This window comes from Rissa tridactyla, chromosome 8 (assembly GCF_028500815.1).
Source record: "Rissa tridactyla isolate bRisTri1 chromosome 8, bRisTri1.patW.cur.20221130, whole genome shotgun sequence".
NCBI lineage: Eukaryota > Metazoa > Chordata > Aves > Charadriiformes > Laridae > Rissa > Rissa tridactyla.
The window spans coordinates 3,966,159-3,982,242 of record NC_071473.1 but is presented as its reverse complement, the minus strand read 5'-3'; the positions used below and the strand labels follow the sequence as shown (position 1 = coordinate 3,982,242).

Below are 16,084 nucleotides of genomic sequence, written 5' to 3'. Positions count from 1 at the left end.
CGGGCAGATTTTGAACAGAGCACTGCAAAATTTTGGATAAAGAAGTTTAGGGAAGATGGGGACCTGGAAACAGAGTAGGAGGGCAGCCGGCCTGCAGGAGGAAACGGCAGAATAAGCCTGTGGTTTGGAACGTGTGGATCCGGAGTTTGAGATACGGCCATTTACCCAGGGACTACAGGAGCGTGCTACTTAATTTTGAATGAAACATTACATTATAATAAACATTAAACCTCCACTACAATTTATCATCATGTCCTAAGCAAGCTGGTTGGAAAAGTGTTTTTACGATTAAGCTGGCAAAGGAAATTACTGAAGGAAAGAGAGTGAAACCTCTTGTTGTGACACGGCTCGTGGAAGTCCCAGTCGCTGCTTCGTTGTCTCCAGGCCCTGTGGGGAAGAGCTCGGAGCCGGGCTGCGGCTCCAGCTTCTCCCAGCAGACGATGCTCACACAGGGATGGCTGAGGGGGAGCTCACAGCAAACATCCCCACATAGCTCCTTTCCTAGGAACTAAATAAAAAATCTCGGAACATATTAAGGATATCTTCAGGGTGTGCATTTACTAATTAATCTTGTTTCCCCATACACATAGAAGGGCTGAATTAACAGCTCATTTGAGGACTGAGGCTACAGGACCAAGGAAGACTTTACAGCTCGGTCTCTTCCTTAGGGTACAAGTCTCTTGGAGGAGCGGGAACATTCCCTTCGTCTTGTTTTTTTTTTAAAGCACAAACTGAGTTTAAACGTGTGGGGTTTTTTTGCCGAGGATTTGGGTTTAGTTGATTATTCTCCTAGATTGTCACAAAATGGTAATCAGTCCTCAGCGTGAAGGAAACGGGCACTTTCTGTTCAGGCAGAGATTGAGTAGCGTGAGCTGCAGCGGCCATACAGTACACCTACCTTCACTAATATCATATTCTTTAGCCATATGTGTCCACACCAAGCAGCAACAGATGGTAGTTACAGATTTAAATCCCTCTAGGCAAACATAACAAGTGCCTAAGAAACACACCTGGACAGAAATAAATATTTAAAACTACAAAGACATTTCAGCACAGAAGTGTACTTCTCTCTTTGTAGCATATAAAAGCAGAGATTAATAAATAGTAATTCCTACTTTAGCAAGCACTTACACTTTGTCTCCTTCTCATTTGGTACCGCATACTGTGTGGAAGGGATGATAAATGAGTCCTGCACCACCATCATGAATATTCACGTTCCCAAAAGAGATCATTGCTTCTTTTTTTCCTTTAAAAGAATTACTTTTCCTTGCTGCTAACATACAAGAAATCATTGCAGGGAATGGTAATTTAATCCCTTCTTCGGGATGAGAAGGACCTCAGACTAGAACTGCTGAACTTCTGATACACCAAGAAAGTGGATGAGGTTTGGGACAATAACACACATGGCACAGAACAGCCCTTCATTGGACACCGGAAGTTTAATTCCAGCATTATTATCTTTCTTTTGTTCACTAAAGTCCCAAACAGGAAATATCTGAAGGTTTTTCAGTATAGGATATCTTAAGACCTCACTCCTCTAATGCTGAAGAGTTGTGTGGAGGCAAGTTTTCCATAACTTACTTTGTAAGACAGCAAAATACATATACAGACACTTTTAAATCTGTAATTGATAGATAAGCCCAGGGTTAATGGCATAGCCACCAAGGTGACCCGAGGGAACTCTGACAAAGCAATTAAAATAGCGGATTTGCAAGAAAAGAACATGAAGTCATTGTGACAACCTAGGAGAGAAATATTAGCTAGTTGCAGATGATACATGTTCAGAACAGAAACCCTAATGTTTTGAGTCAGCTCATCACTGCCAGAGGGCAGCTGAAAAATTCACTCAGCAAACACATAGAGTGTTTTATAAAATTAGCTAAAAGCAGACTATTTGCTGAGGGAAATAAACCAGACATGGTTTGGAGAGATTTCTGAGAAAAATTGTCCAACAGCAGGTAATTAGAGAGACTGTGACTGAAGAGGGGATTACTAAAAAGGCAAGGGAGATTAAACAAGTTTTCTTGTCAGTTTATAAAAAGCCCCGCTCCTATTTCATAAATTATTTCCTAAATCAGGTCCACCATATAAGTTTCGCTCAGGAGCAGGTGGTTCATCTGCTAGACCCGATAACGTGGTAAGAAATTGAGGCAGGAGGCCTAAAAACGCACTCAGCCCTGATGGCTTTGCTCAGAAAAGTTTATAATGTTTTCAATTCAGAAACGTGTCATCTGTTGCTCAGGACTTTCCAGTTTCTCTTGCAAAAGAACGCTCTCCAATTTCTAAACACAGGAAGGATTCTTACAAGGCATCCATTAGTTCTGAGGCTTTTTGCCTCTTGCAGGCCTAGAATGAGGTGGATTTTTGAAACTAAAGGCTTGCCAGGGCCCAGAGCGCAGAGATTTATTTCTCATTTCATTCTGGTGGTCACCACAAGCTCAAATCTACAGAGGACTTGGGAAAGGTTTTTGAATTTTATGCTTTCTTTTTGCTAAAACCACCTGCATTTCTGATCTATCTTCATTGATGAACAGACACAACTGTCTTTCCGAGTGGTATTTCTCTTTTGAGTATCAAGTGCACTTAGACCAAGCAGTGAACCTTACTTCTTGGATGACGTCTCAATATGGCTTGGAAAAGTAAATAGAAGCTTTCTTTTTAGTGAGGAAGGAATAACATATTTTCAAGTTTGACAGCCTTCCTGTTTTCACTCCCCGCAGAAAGGAAAAGGGATGGTCTATCGGAACAGAGGGATATGGGATCCATATAAGGGTACGGTTGCAATGAGACATCATTTTGATTTGTTACTCTGCATTGGTCTCATTGATTCTATTTTTAGCAATCAAGCTATTTTTTAATGGGATGTATTGGGAAGAAATTGGAAAAAGCAGCAATTAGAAATACTCTAGTAAAAAGGGTATCAAAATTCATGTATAAATGATTGACAAAGGCAATACTGTGCATTCTGGGCAACCTGCTGAGTTTTATTATAAGTGGTTAGCTCCCCTTTCTTGCATTTGAAGAAGACAGAATAATAGTTCTCTCTCTGGTGAAAGAAACTGAAAGAAGATGAACTTGCTGCCAGGAATAAATTGTCTATTTTTGTATTACATTGTCCTCCACATATTTTTGCATGGAGAAAGAGCCTAAAAGATTTTACTATATGTTATGACATAACAGAGAGTTGTACAGGGCTTTGATTTTCCAGCAATGCAGCATTACTGTATGTTTCAGTCACATTCATACAACAAAGAGATCTTTTAGTATGGACTGCAGACGGGCTGATATTGAGCAGCAGGTATCGTCAGGCATAGATAGTAGTAATTCTGCATATTTTATATACAGAGAACCCTCAGGATACTTTGAGCCAGAATCAGCACAGTTTCCCATCGGGTAAGTGAGACACTGTGATAACTCAGCTTATGCAGCTTTAGGAACAAGTGTTTTTTCCTCTGTATGTATTTTCTTCTGTATGGTATTTACAGGACTATAAGAGTAAGTTAACTGAAGCTGGAACGTTTCATAACATACAATTATTTTCAGGATCAAATCCTATGACTTAGAGGAATGCAAGAGAAGCACAAGCTCCTCATCAAAAGATCTGCAAATGTTTCTGTATTTGCTGTCGAGCAGCTCTGCTAGGAAAAAAAAATCAGTAAAAAAATTAAAACCTATTTCTTGAAGAAGAGAAACATCACTTGCAAATGTTTTACCTCGTGCAAATCAAATCAAGTGATGTACATGAAGAATAAACACATTTAGAGGGAAGACAAATGAATGAATAGAGTATCTTGACTAGCAATTAGTTTCTGTGCCCAAGTACCATCAGTGCAAAATTGATGAGCAAGGTAACCTTTGGCTGCACTTTAGCAAGTTCTTCATTAGTTTTCTGGCTTTCCTTTTCAAATATTTTATTTCTTCATAGACACGCTGAGAAAAAATGATCCGTCCTGCTTGCACCACCAACGTATATGAGGCTGTGCTATCAGCATAGGTTCTTTTAGCAAGAAACAGTACCTTTTGCCCCAAGCCTGTCTTCCAAAAGGGAAGACAAAGGAAGAAAAAGTTTTCTTTCCTTCTTTTCACAGATTAGAAAATCAGACCACTCAGAAATTAAATAACTGAAGGTCACCCTGAAGGTTAATGGTTTTGAATTGAATCAGTTTGAATAGAAATCAGTAACAAACTTATTTGTGCCTTTGGAAATTTCTCTTGACATGCCTAGAGGTAGAGGAGGGACATGCTGGTTCCTGGGGGAAAAGAGGTGGTGAGACAATTGGAGTCGTCAGATAAAGCTGGGGAGGCTACGGTATTATCCATTGGTAGACTGCTCCAGTCTATAATTGGTTGAGAGGCCTCCTTTGAACATTTGTCTGACATTAGTGCTACTCAAGGCACTGAAGTGTAAGTGCTCATCGATGGGAATGTACATGCCCTGTTTGTTAATGTTCTGCACAAGAGAATTATCTGGGAGAATAGGGAACGTTATAGATCTGTCATTGCTATACGAGCTAGAATTTAATTTAAGCTTTACTTCAGACATTTCCTTTCCACACATTTTCTTCTTCATTTCACTTCTGTTGTATCATGTATCTCTATTTCTCACAGATTTGTGCTGCTGAGCCAAATGATAATGATGGAAGCTGCAAAGGAATGCAATGTTTTTTGGCGTTATTGCACTACCTGCAGCACTACTTTGAAATAAAATGTCACAATTCACAGTATGATTGAGTGACTTATCAGTTACTTTAGTCCTCTAAAACAGTGGGTCTATATTTCTTTAATTCCTCCAGGAAAAACAGGTTATAGACCATCAGCAACAGAACATCGGGGAAAGCGGAGATACAGGATCAAGAGCCTGTCCCAGTGCATGGAGAGCCAGCCAACACAACTGGAACAGGCCGGGGTGCAAGAAAGGCAGCCCCAGCAACGCACACAAGATGTGCCTCTCCCAGCTACCTCCCAGCACCAGTTTTATGGAGTATAAAACTCTTCTTCAGTGGTCAATGGAGAGCTACAAGTAAATACATCTCCTGTGCTGTACTGGGCTGTGTAGGGCATTTTTTGCTATTAAGGATTAAGAAACGGTCAGACTGCTGAAGTGTTTAGCACATATTTATAGCTTTGCTTCAAAGTCCAGGTTTTAACATTCTTCCTAGTCTTTACTCCATAATTTTCTGCCCTCCATTCAAAAACCGCCTCGGAGAAAAGCAAGTATGGTTATATAGCAGCAATATATTTTGAATTGTCTTCTGCTCTTGGATTCAAACCAGCAGTAAAATGCACTCAGGGAGGAGAGCTGAGGAGTGCTTAATTAGAGAAAGAATGTATGACCGCTCTCTGAAAATGGGCATCTGATCTAGCCTTGGCACTGTCAGAATAATGCTGTATGAAACAGCCCTCTGCATAGCAAACCTCGGAGGTGAACCCATTACACTGCCAACAGCAGAAGCTGCCATCTTCTCAGAGACATCAGGCACGACCAGCAGAAACAGATGCAATTTTAGTTAAATTAAAGCATGCGGCACTACTCAAATAATAATTAAAAAAAGTCTACGTAAAACATTACCTTCTTATTCACTTGGTCTGCTCTACACACGTACCAAACCCACAGTTGTTGCTTTTAGTGATAAAAATAAAACGGAAGAGCACTTCACCCCAGTGGAATGACAGAAATAGAAAATATGGAACCCCGTAATGACATTTTTATAATCCTTTTTCAGAACTGAACTGCACTTTAAAAATAAAAACAAGAAAATGTTTAAAGATCCTTAGGAATAAAGAAAGGCATACGTAAAAAAAGTTTTCCCCTGAAAAATGACGTATAAAGAGAATGCAAGAGTAAGCAATACCTGTCCAGGGACCAGCTATTCTGATATATGTTTACAGAGAAAACATACTAAAAGAAGGAAAACATTTTCCTATAACCTTGGCATCACAGCTCAGCACCTGGGCTTTATGGAACAGCCCTACAGCATGGGATAACAGAAGGATTGAGGTTGGAAGGGATCTGAGGAGGTCTCTGGTCCAAACTCCTGCTCAAAGCAGGGTCAGCCATGAGATGAGCCCAGTTTACCCAGCCTGGTCTTGAAAACTGGAGACGGTATTCCAGATGCAGACAACTGAAGTGTCAAATATAAGGGGGTAAAATCAAGTCCAACAATTCACTATGCTGCTGTTAATACAGCCCAGGATGCTGTTAGCCTTGTTTGTTGCCGGGGCATGCAGTTGGCTCACGTCCAGCTGCTGTCTACCAAGATCCCCAGGTTCTTTCCAGCAGAGCTGCTACCAGCCAGAAGTGCCCAGACTCTATTACTGCAAAAGGTTATTCCTCCCCAGATGCGAATGGTGCATTTTTCCGTGTTGAATTTCATAAGGTTCCCATTGGCCGATTTCTCAGCCTAAGTCCCTCCGAATGGTTGCCCTGCCCTTGAATGTATCTCAACTGTCCCTTACCCATTTTGCGTCACCTATGAACCTGATGAGCGTGCACTCCAACACCTCCTCCAGACCGCTGATAGCAATGCTGAGCAGGACATGTCTACCTAGACTCCCCTGCGGCAGTCCACTTGCTTCTGGCTTCAGGTGGACTATAACCTCTTAATCGTTATTCCTTGAGCTCAACCATCCAACTAGACGGACACGTACACGTGGAGATTCAGAGAGATGCAGTTACTTGGAAGTAACTTCCAAGGCTCCAGTTACTTGGAAGTCCAAGCAGTGTGGCAGCATGCAAAAGGGAGGGCATTTCAAGGCAATTTAATTAAGAATGAACCAAGCCTAATTTCCCCTACCAAAAAAACACACCAAAAATTAAACTTACAGACTCCCCAGATCTCCTGAAATGAGATGCATGGAAAATGCCCAAGGGCATCTGAAACCAAGCATTGTATATGTTTAAGATGGAACACTCACATCACTTCTAGTCGAGCCATTCTGGAGTCGTTTCCTCCAAAGGAAATGACCTCGCAGGTGTAGTCGCCAATGTCACCTGACCATGTCTGGCTGATGAGGAGGGTCCCGTCTTTCTCTACGGTGATCCTGGAACTGCTGGATGGATTTATCACAACGCTGTCCTTCTTCCAAACATACCTGAGTATGACAATGATTCAGTTAATATTACTCAGGAGAACTTCACAAGAGATTTATTTGAACTGTGCTGTAAGATACCTCCTTCTGTAATCACACATTACAAACCCCAGCCCCCTGTGGTTACTTTCAGGAACAGTGCCTTTTACAAACTTTGGTTTCAGATCAGCGATCAGAATGAGACATGTAATTGCGTCCAAGTTACTATATATTTTATAAACAATACTATATAATTTACACGGAAAAAGCGATGTACTCATGTCCACATTCTGAAGTGCAGTTCCATCAGCATTTTAAACCAGAACATCATACTCTGAAGTGAGCCGCTGAGGTGTTGGCCCGTCTCTGCTAACCTGTAATAACCTCAGGCTGCCATAATCACCAACACCTTAAAGTGCTGCGACAAGGATTACTAGAGCTCTTCCATTAAAACGCACACATACCAACACGTCAGAGACTGTATAGCCCACGGTCTTACAGTTAGGTATCTCTACATGAAACTTCTATGCCTGTATTTCTCTTTCCAAAGTTCTTCCTGCAGTTCACCCTTCTAGCAGCCTTCAAGCTACTCCTTGTGTTTTCTTTCATTTGCGTTGCTTTCAGGCTACATGAATTTTCGTGGTAAATTTATTTTAAAATGGTGAGCTTCCTCTAAATGCTCTAGTACAAATTTTAATAGTTCAGACAAATTCTGTTTTCCTTTACACAGTTAAAGCAGAATATAGCCCCTAGCTATTGGGTTGTTTCCAAGAACATGGGCATCTCTTGTGTTGCTTTCAAGCACCCCAACATAAACACTTCTGAAATCCTATTCCTTCTCTTTGGCTTTTACTCTCATTAACTATCGGCTTCTGACAAGTTGGTTTTATTGATAGTGTATTAACCTTGACAGTAAAATCATGGAAGGCTATATTGAAGTCATGAAGTGGAACATAGCTCATTGTAAATAATACATAAGGCTGAAATGGAAGATGGGATTTATATGATTAATGATACAGTGTACAACCTTATAAGGCAGTAATCAGGGGTCTGGTGTTAAAATCTGGGGTCCTGAAACTTTTCACCTAATGCTATTCATAAAGCTTATAAAATTAAGCTCAGATTAACCACACAAACGAGAACTGACACCACCAACCTGATTGAAATTCTAGGATCATGAGTTGCTTCACATCGCAGAGTGGCTGTGGTTCCTTTGATCACAGTGCTGTCCTCAGGAGGGTGGACAATGAAGGTGCGATCTGAAAGGAACACAAGCCATAGTTCAGGTGAAATTACAGCACTTTGACTTGGGTATTCACTCAGAGAGAGCAGGCAACTGAACATTTGTCATTCAAAGCAAGCAGGCCACTCCTCTTCAAGTCTTTGCTGTGAAGGTTCCCCTCCCTCTAATGTCATTGTGTCAAGACGAGGTGACACACTGCGGGGTGCAGAGAAGCAAAAGCAGCAGAGGGCACGAGTCGAGTCGGCAGTGATCTGGGTAGGAGGAGTGTTAAAGCTGTTCTAACTCTCACTTGGCTTGTGGGAAGCATCTACGGCAACTCCCCGAAGTCGTAAGGCAGCAAGTATGTTTGTAATGCATTATGAATGAATCCAAACATACATTGAGTCAGGAAACAATTCACGCTCTTTGGAGCGGAGGAAACGAAAACAAAAACATAGAAAATCAGTGCACAGGAAGAATACACTAGAAAAACATCCAGAAAGTGGAGAACTTAAATGGTGCCCTACAATCTTGTCAAGTCTAGGAAAGAGGTTACAGGAGGAGGAGCTTCTGGTAGTCTGAATTTTCTGTATAAGAAAGATATGCTGTTTACTGAAATGTTTCAAAACGTCTTTATTCAAGCACCTCCTGGAGACCCAGGACACAATAATTGCTGTAACTACAGCAACCAGATCTGGTGTGAAAGATCTCTATTATGCTTAACACAGAGTAGCAGCAGCAGATAGCATCAGCTGAAGCAGGTAGACAACAAGAATGAGTATAGAAGATATGTGGATAATGTTAATCAGTCCCAAATCCCTACAGAGATAATCAGCATCTACGGAGATATCTCATACATGCACAAGAGGAATCATCAGCAAAATCAAAAGCTAACTCTAATAGCATGGAATTTTTAGCATTATTCCTGGTGTACGTATGTATGCCTTCTAGCTTGATAATGGTGCTGCTGATACACAAACATTAGGTTATACTCACTTTTCTTTCCCCCCTTGAATGCAGTACGATGAACAGAAACTATCTTTAACCCGTATAAGAACCACGCCTTTGAGAATTAATAGGAAGGATCTCCTTTACTTGATCCATACACCTGGGTATCATTCAGTTTCCAACACCCTGCCATGTTTACCAAATCTATATTGTCGGTAAGATAGAAATACGATGGCAACATGACACAAGTACTTTACGTTTACTACCGGTATTGTTTTCAGGTATTCCCAAGTTCAAAAGGAAAAAAGCTGCTGATTTAACTCGCACAGTTTTGGGATTAACAAATGTCAAATATGCACCACACGTCAGCAGCATAATCAGTGCTTCAAGTAGAGGAAAGAAGAGAGGCCCCCAACATCATCATCTTCCCCGGTTTTAATTATTTTCAGTCCCAGCTCAGGGATCATTATTTCCTACCTTTAATAGCAAAAAACCACATTACGCTTAAATTTAACTCACTTAGGAGTAACACAGGTGAAACTGTTGGATCAAACTCTTTTCCCCCAGCAGAAGAAATAAAAATATAGAGATCAAGGGCAAACGGCGAAGGACAAAATCATTTCATGGGTTGCCCTGTGCCGTGCCGATCTGTAGCGTGAGAGACCAGCTGAAGTCTGCTGTACTTTAGCTTGGCTTCCAACAGTGCCCGGGGCCACAAAGAAATACAAAGGTACGAGGAAAATCAGATCCATTGTAAGTGTGGCCACAGCTTGGCAACGGCCTGGGCTGGTCTGTGCTGCCCGCGGGCTCCCGGAGGCAGGAACCAACTGCAAAAACCCAAATCTACAAAAGTTAAAAGGTCTCATCTGCAATGCGAGATTTGCCGAGGCAAAACCTGAGAAAAATCTAGCTCTATTTAAGCTCTATTTAAATACACTTCCTTTCACAAAATACCAAAGTTTACATGCATAATTACCCAAACAAAAAGGGTATTTGTGAGAGGTTTCCTAAAATAGATGCATTATTCCTATTAAATCATACAAGTATCTCTATTAACTAGCAAAGCACAATTATGAAAACTTCCTGAGCATACAACAAAAACTGATTAATACTTGATTAAAGTTAGAATTTAAACAAAGCATTATCCTTACTCCACACTGTCAGCATCACAAAAGCATTCAGAGCTCCTTCAGAGTTGACTGCACAGCAAGTATAATTGCCGGCATCCTGAAGGAAAACGGGTGTTATCTGGAGCCCTCCAGATTCGAGAAGAATGAATCGAGGAATCTGAACCGAGCCACTGGCTAAGATCCGGTTTCCTGAAACACAGAAGAGAAAAGCAGCGTGATCAGTGTCGCGTAGGCTGCTCGGATTAAGCACAGCAATTCTGCTTCTTCCAAAAGACTACCACAGCCTGTCCAGGCCACCGGCTCACAACAGCCCCACAACAAACCCCCTGCTCGCGGAACCCGAGAAATGAAGAAATACGCACCAAATGGATCGGCAGAATCTCAGTAATAGGAACAGACAAGAAAAGGTGGAAATGCTTTTCCACGGCAACTTAGTAACCGGGTACCTTTCTTCCATGAGATGGCGGGTTTTGGAGCCCCTGACACTGCACAGGTTAGCACCGCGGTCATCCCCTCCGTGACGGTGGTGTCCTCTGGAGGCTGGATAAATGCTGGTTTAACGTCTAGAATCAAAAAATTTAAAAAACTCAATGCATCAGCTATCAGCTCTCCTTCACCTACCATCACGGACTACTTTACATCCACTTTTATAGAGCTGATCATGGAGAAGGACACGACAATAATACATGAAAACCTTTCAGCAGTGACTGTAACCTTTCATTATTCGTCTCCTAGGAATTGTCTAATCCAGTTTATTACCTACATGGAAAATAAAAATCTATCAGTGCTTGTACATGTACAGGTAAGACAGCTTACAAAAAAAGGAAGATAAAGCTCACAATGAGTGTTTGGGGGGAAGTCGAGAAATCTAGATAAACAAAATTATTTTCTTTCATCTTCATAACAGAGTTCTTTTCGATGAAAAGCAACTTGAGAAAGGCATTAACTTTGAAACTTAAATGTCAGCCAAAAGAATTTAGAACCTGAGTCTCATCCAAGACATTTCCCAAGTTTCTTTCTCTCTTATTTTCCCCGAGTTGCATTTTACTATGTTTTTTTCTGCATTTTTCTAGATATATCTTGAACTGGGGCTGATCTATTTTCTGAGGCCAGTAGGAATTATGGTCAGCATGTGTAAGCTGCTCTCGAGCTAAAAATCTGCTTCCTGAAGACGAGTTATACTATTACAGAAATGCCTGTTAATAATTGCTTTTAAAAGAGACTACTAGGATTTGTAATTCTTCCATAGAGAAGAGTGTACTTCATTAACAAAACCATTTAATCAGACTTTTTGGCCCCAAAAAATACATTTAACTCGAACTTTCATTCTTTCCCCTGCTAAATATAGTTGTAGACAAAAGGCACATAAAATGCACAATCATGAAGCAGTAGCTCAAATTCAGAACAGAATTAGATTAGAGTAGAACTAAGTTATTTAAGTGTAAAGGAAAGACAAAATTATTTCGCAATTAGCCTTTCCTTTTTTTTTTTTTCTTTTCACTAAGCTCTCCCTTTTGTAGCGTGAAATAGGAGAGTTCATCTCCAGTCCCTAACGTCATGGAAAGCTTTCCTACCGGCTTCAGCAGGTTGTGTTCGGGCCACAGAGGGCATTTCTGGGGTACCCTACAGCCGGGGCAGCTACACTCCATGAAAATCGGGGTTCTGTGAGTCGAACTGAACAAGCACAGGGCGGTGGAGAAATCCGATGGATGTAGGGTCACCTACAGAAATGACGGGACGACCCATCGATCCCGTACCCCGGCTCCTTACTCACTCGTCACATCCAGGTAGGTGTACGTCTGTATCTCCCCGGCTTTATTACTTGCAAAACACTGGAAGATTCCAGCGTCCTCGGGACGCAGCCCACGGATCTGCAGCCCACCGCTCAGCAGTACTTTGTAGCGAGGGTTTTCCAGCTTGCTGAGGGGAACGGAGTCCTTGTACCAGACCAGGGTGGGAATGGGAACACCTATAAAGAAAAAAAAAAATAATTTCACTATTAGTCTTTGCAAAACACGTCTTAAGTATTGAAAATACCCAGCACTGTTATGGTCATATCCCTGGTTTCCCATCCTTCTACGCCAATTATTTATATTTTTACAAGCTGCTTTTGATAAATGGAGGCTGCATCTTACATTATCAATGGTAATAATACACTGCAGAGCATGTGGGAATAAAACCAGCAAACAGTGAAAGGGGGAATGCTGAGAAAACATGTTATGAAATTACTTTCTTCACCCAATCATATTTCATGCTACTACAAAATAAGATTTACAGCAATTTCATGTTGAAAGCCGGAATCATGCTACTTAACCAGCAGCAGTGTGGCAATGCAGCACGTCTATAAGACCGTTCCATCCCAAATGAGATTCTTCTCTGCTACTGCAGCTAAGATGTCAAAATAAAAAGGAAATGGCAAATTACACATTAAAAAAATGAAGTGCTTACATGGCTGTATTCGAGTCCTAATTTGGCAGCTTAGTTTGAGCTGATGTACAAACAACACGTTGCCAACAATGGGATAGCTTTAAATTATTATTATTTTTATTCATTCTCAAGCTTCACCTGTTATTTGAAAAATGCAGACATTAGGAGAAACAAAAATCCTCCCCTAGATATAACTTGCAGTCCCGTTTATTCCTGTTTTCTTTCATGTGCGTGTTCTACAAACCCTGACACGGTTATTTCACACGTATTGCTGCTGCAGTCGTATCCCAGCCAGCTGGGATGAAGGGGCTGTAAATTTAGTACATACAAACAGCGTAGGATTCTCTTTTCTCTGGGCGATGTCAGGGGCCTAGAACAGCCGTACGCAGCTGTTCCGTCCCACCCCTCGCATCGGACAATGTTTTATCCATACACCCCAGCAATCCCCAACTGACCAAACGCTGAGGGCCCTGTGCAGGGGTCTGAAGTGAAGCAGGTATTTTATGATGCGATTAGATAATCACAGGATCACGAGGGTGTCAAGCTGATTGAAGTTACCTCAGCCCCAAAGACAGCGTTTTCATAATCGGTAGCTAATTTGAACACATATCGCTTAAAATTTTCACATTCCCTTGTAATAAGGTGAGGAACTATGGACTTAAAATCCTGGGTGAGTGGAATTTGCCCAACTGGAGGAAAGCGGGGAATCACAGAAGCACTAAGGGAGGTCACTAACGAATTCAGCATCTGCAGATAATGAATTTCACCGCAACGTCGGGAATGACTTAAGGTTCTCAGAGTTAAAGCGCTACAGGAAGATCTATATTATCATTATTATGATTTTAAAAGTCCCAAAGTTAAATACTATTGTATTATACTTCCATTCATATCTTGCCTCAGTGTACTTATTCTCTTTATACAGACAAAAGCTATATTAACTCCCGGCAAGAATATATAAACAATGCATGGAACACTTGAAAAACAACATTCAATTGCCGCTGTTACTTTTATAAACATGTATCATTTACTACAATCACCTGTGATGCTTTTGTTCTGCTGATAAAATACAATGTACTCGTAATCTAGAAGGTAATCATCTCAGGGAGAAATCCACTATGTAGAGTGCATTGTCTGATAGAGAATAGACGTAGTGTAGCAGCTTGCAATAGGCATAATTTAAATTTCATACAACAGCCCATATACAGAATTAGCGTAAATTTCAATGTTCAGAATTCTCGGTGAGAGTGTTATTCATCTCTTGAAAATCCTCCTGGGCAAATACAAATTATCACTGAGTAATGAAGAAACAGATGATGCAAAATGGAATAGTTCTCCTGATGCTGAGAAGCCTGGAAATGATTTCAAGTTTAAATAATAGCAACTCCATTTTCCCACACATTAGACTTGATAGGCACCTAGGAAATAATGAAATCCTGCATTCAGCACACTCAAACCTTTAGCACTGGTGTCATTCCATAAATCCCATTCTACTAACAGTATTAGCAAACCTTCTAATCCTATAATCACGGAGAGATACACCTTCCTCTCACCAACTCAGCTGACAAACTGAGTATTACCATCTCTATTTTTCTGCATTTCGGTTACGGATATCTTCCTCTACTCAAAGTTATGAGTCTGAATAATAGGATCTTATCTAAGCACTCTGATGCCTGTCAGCAGCATTCATTTGGGCTTTAGTGATCTTCCCAGAGAGATTTGTCTTCCAAGTTGTACACATTTTCTTTTATCATTTTGCTGCCTCTTTGCCTATAAAAATGGTTAAAACCAGCTTCCTTTCGTCTCCCCCTCTCCTACCCCACAGCCTTTCCTCTCCCCACACCCCCAAAAGGAATTTTGCTCCTTTGCCTCTCTAAACGCTTCTGATGAAAAAATTATGAACGGAGGAAACCACTTTTAAAGACCTTTTGGACTATACCTTTCCCAGCAGTATCAGCCCCACCTTACTGTTTGAGAGATTACAGAGCGGCCTAAAAGACTAGTAATAATAAATTAAAAAAAAGCTTATTTCTCAGCATGTATGCGGCGCTATTCATTTTTCACAGACAAATTAATCTAGTCTTATGGAGGAGAAGGAAAACCGAGGAAACTCAGGAAACTGAGACTCTGGTTCTGGCTTTGCCACTTTCTCTGTGACCTTGGGCAAATAATTTATGCAATCCGAGGCTCAGTTCCCCCGTCTGTGCAACAGATGCTTGACTCTCTGCCAAATTTAACTTACTTAAGAACCTGGATAAAAGACTCTAAAAACACACTGTGTCTTTTTTGGTTTTAGTTTTTTTTTTTTTTTTGGTTGTTTTTTTTTTTTTTTTACAGCCTTCTCTAGATCCCAGTGGGCTACTGGGGAATCCCAAAAGCATCTTTCCACCTACTTGTCTAAACAGGTAGAACTAAAGTCCAATTAACTGCACTCCCCAGATACCACCACCGCTGCCTGCAGCTCTAAACTTTCTATAAGCAAACAAGAAAAAGCATTTAAAGGAAAGCCATTGAAAATGCAGGCAGCATCGGCAACTACGGAAAGCTCTACAGCAGAGCACGGTTGCTGCGCAGTCTGATACACTGAAACTCCATTACGGGGAAGTATAAAGCCGGGCTGTGCAAGTTCCAATTTTATTTACAGTTAATCTCTGCTTATACTGTGAAATTAATCTGTCTCTCACACATTCAAAGCGCACCAAGACTTGGCAAAATGGCTTTGTGCAGAGAACTTTATGGGGCTGGGGGAAATACAATCTGTCTTCCTGCTTGTAGCAAAGGTACCGGGCAGCTTCACGGTTCCCCATGCGCTTTATTCCAGGTCCTCGCTCGGAGCAGGGAGACAGAAACATTTGCCAGACTTGTGTAATACTGGATCAAAACTCTGTGTTTAATACTAGTACCTGCCCCGTATGAGTCTGCGTTACAGATACTCAAAAACAATCCACGTGAAGAAAGGTGACCGTGCTCCTGCACCACACGCATCAGCAAGTCAGACCAGTACTGGAAGAGTTCAGTAGACATAAATAATTTTGTCTAGTAAGGGTTCCCATAGCTCCAATTAGACCTCATCTACTGAAAATGGCTAAGAGTGCCCTATTAGCCCCCGTGGGAGCTGAACTGCTCAAAGGAGAGGTTAGGGTAGAAGCAAGAGATACAAGCCAACATCTTCTCCCTGATTCCTCTAGGTTTGGGGTTGGTGGGGGTTTTTTTTGTTTTGGTTTATTTTTTTGTTTGTTTTTTTTTTTTTTGTAATAAATGGAAAACATTGGAGACAGCAGATAGGCTTTTT

General features: G+C 41.1%; 1 protein-coding gene across 2 annotated transcripts in view; it reads right to left on the bottom strand.

The window, feature by feature from the left end:
- SDK1 (sidekick cell adhesion molecule 1) overlaps positions 1 to 16,084 on the bottom strand; it is a 411,809-nt gene that overhangs the window by 134,808 nt on the left and 260,917 nt on the right. For both annotated transcript variants that reach the window (XM_054210555.1, XM_054210556.1), the window contains exons 9-13: positions 12,143 to 12,337; positions 10,815 to 10,931; positions 10,390 to 10,557; positions 8,225 to 8,327; positions 6,916 to 7,092 (exon numbers count right to left, since the gene is read on the bottom strand). In XM_054210555.1, coding sequence (XP_054066530.1) covers positions 6,916 to 7,092; positions 8,225 to 8,327; positions 10,390 to 10,557; positions 10,815 to 10,931; positions 12,143 to 12,337 — 760 coding nt within the window. The remainder of the gene's footprint in view (positions 1 to 6,915; positions 7,093 to 8,224; positions 8,328 to 10,389; positions 10,558 to 10,814; positions 10,932 to 12,142; positions 12,338 to 16,084) is intronic.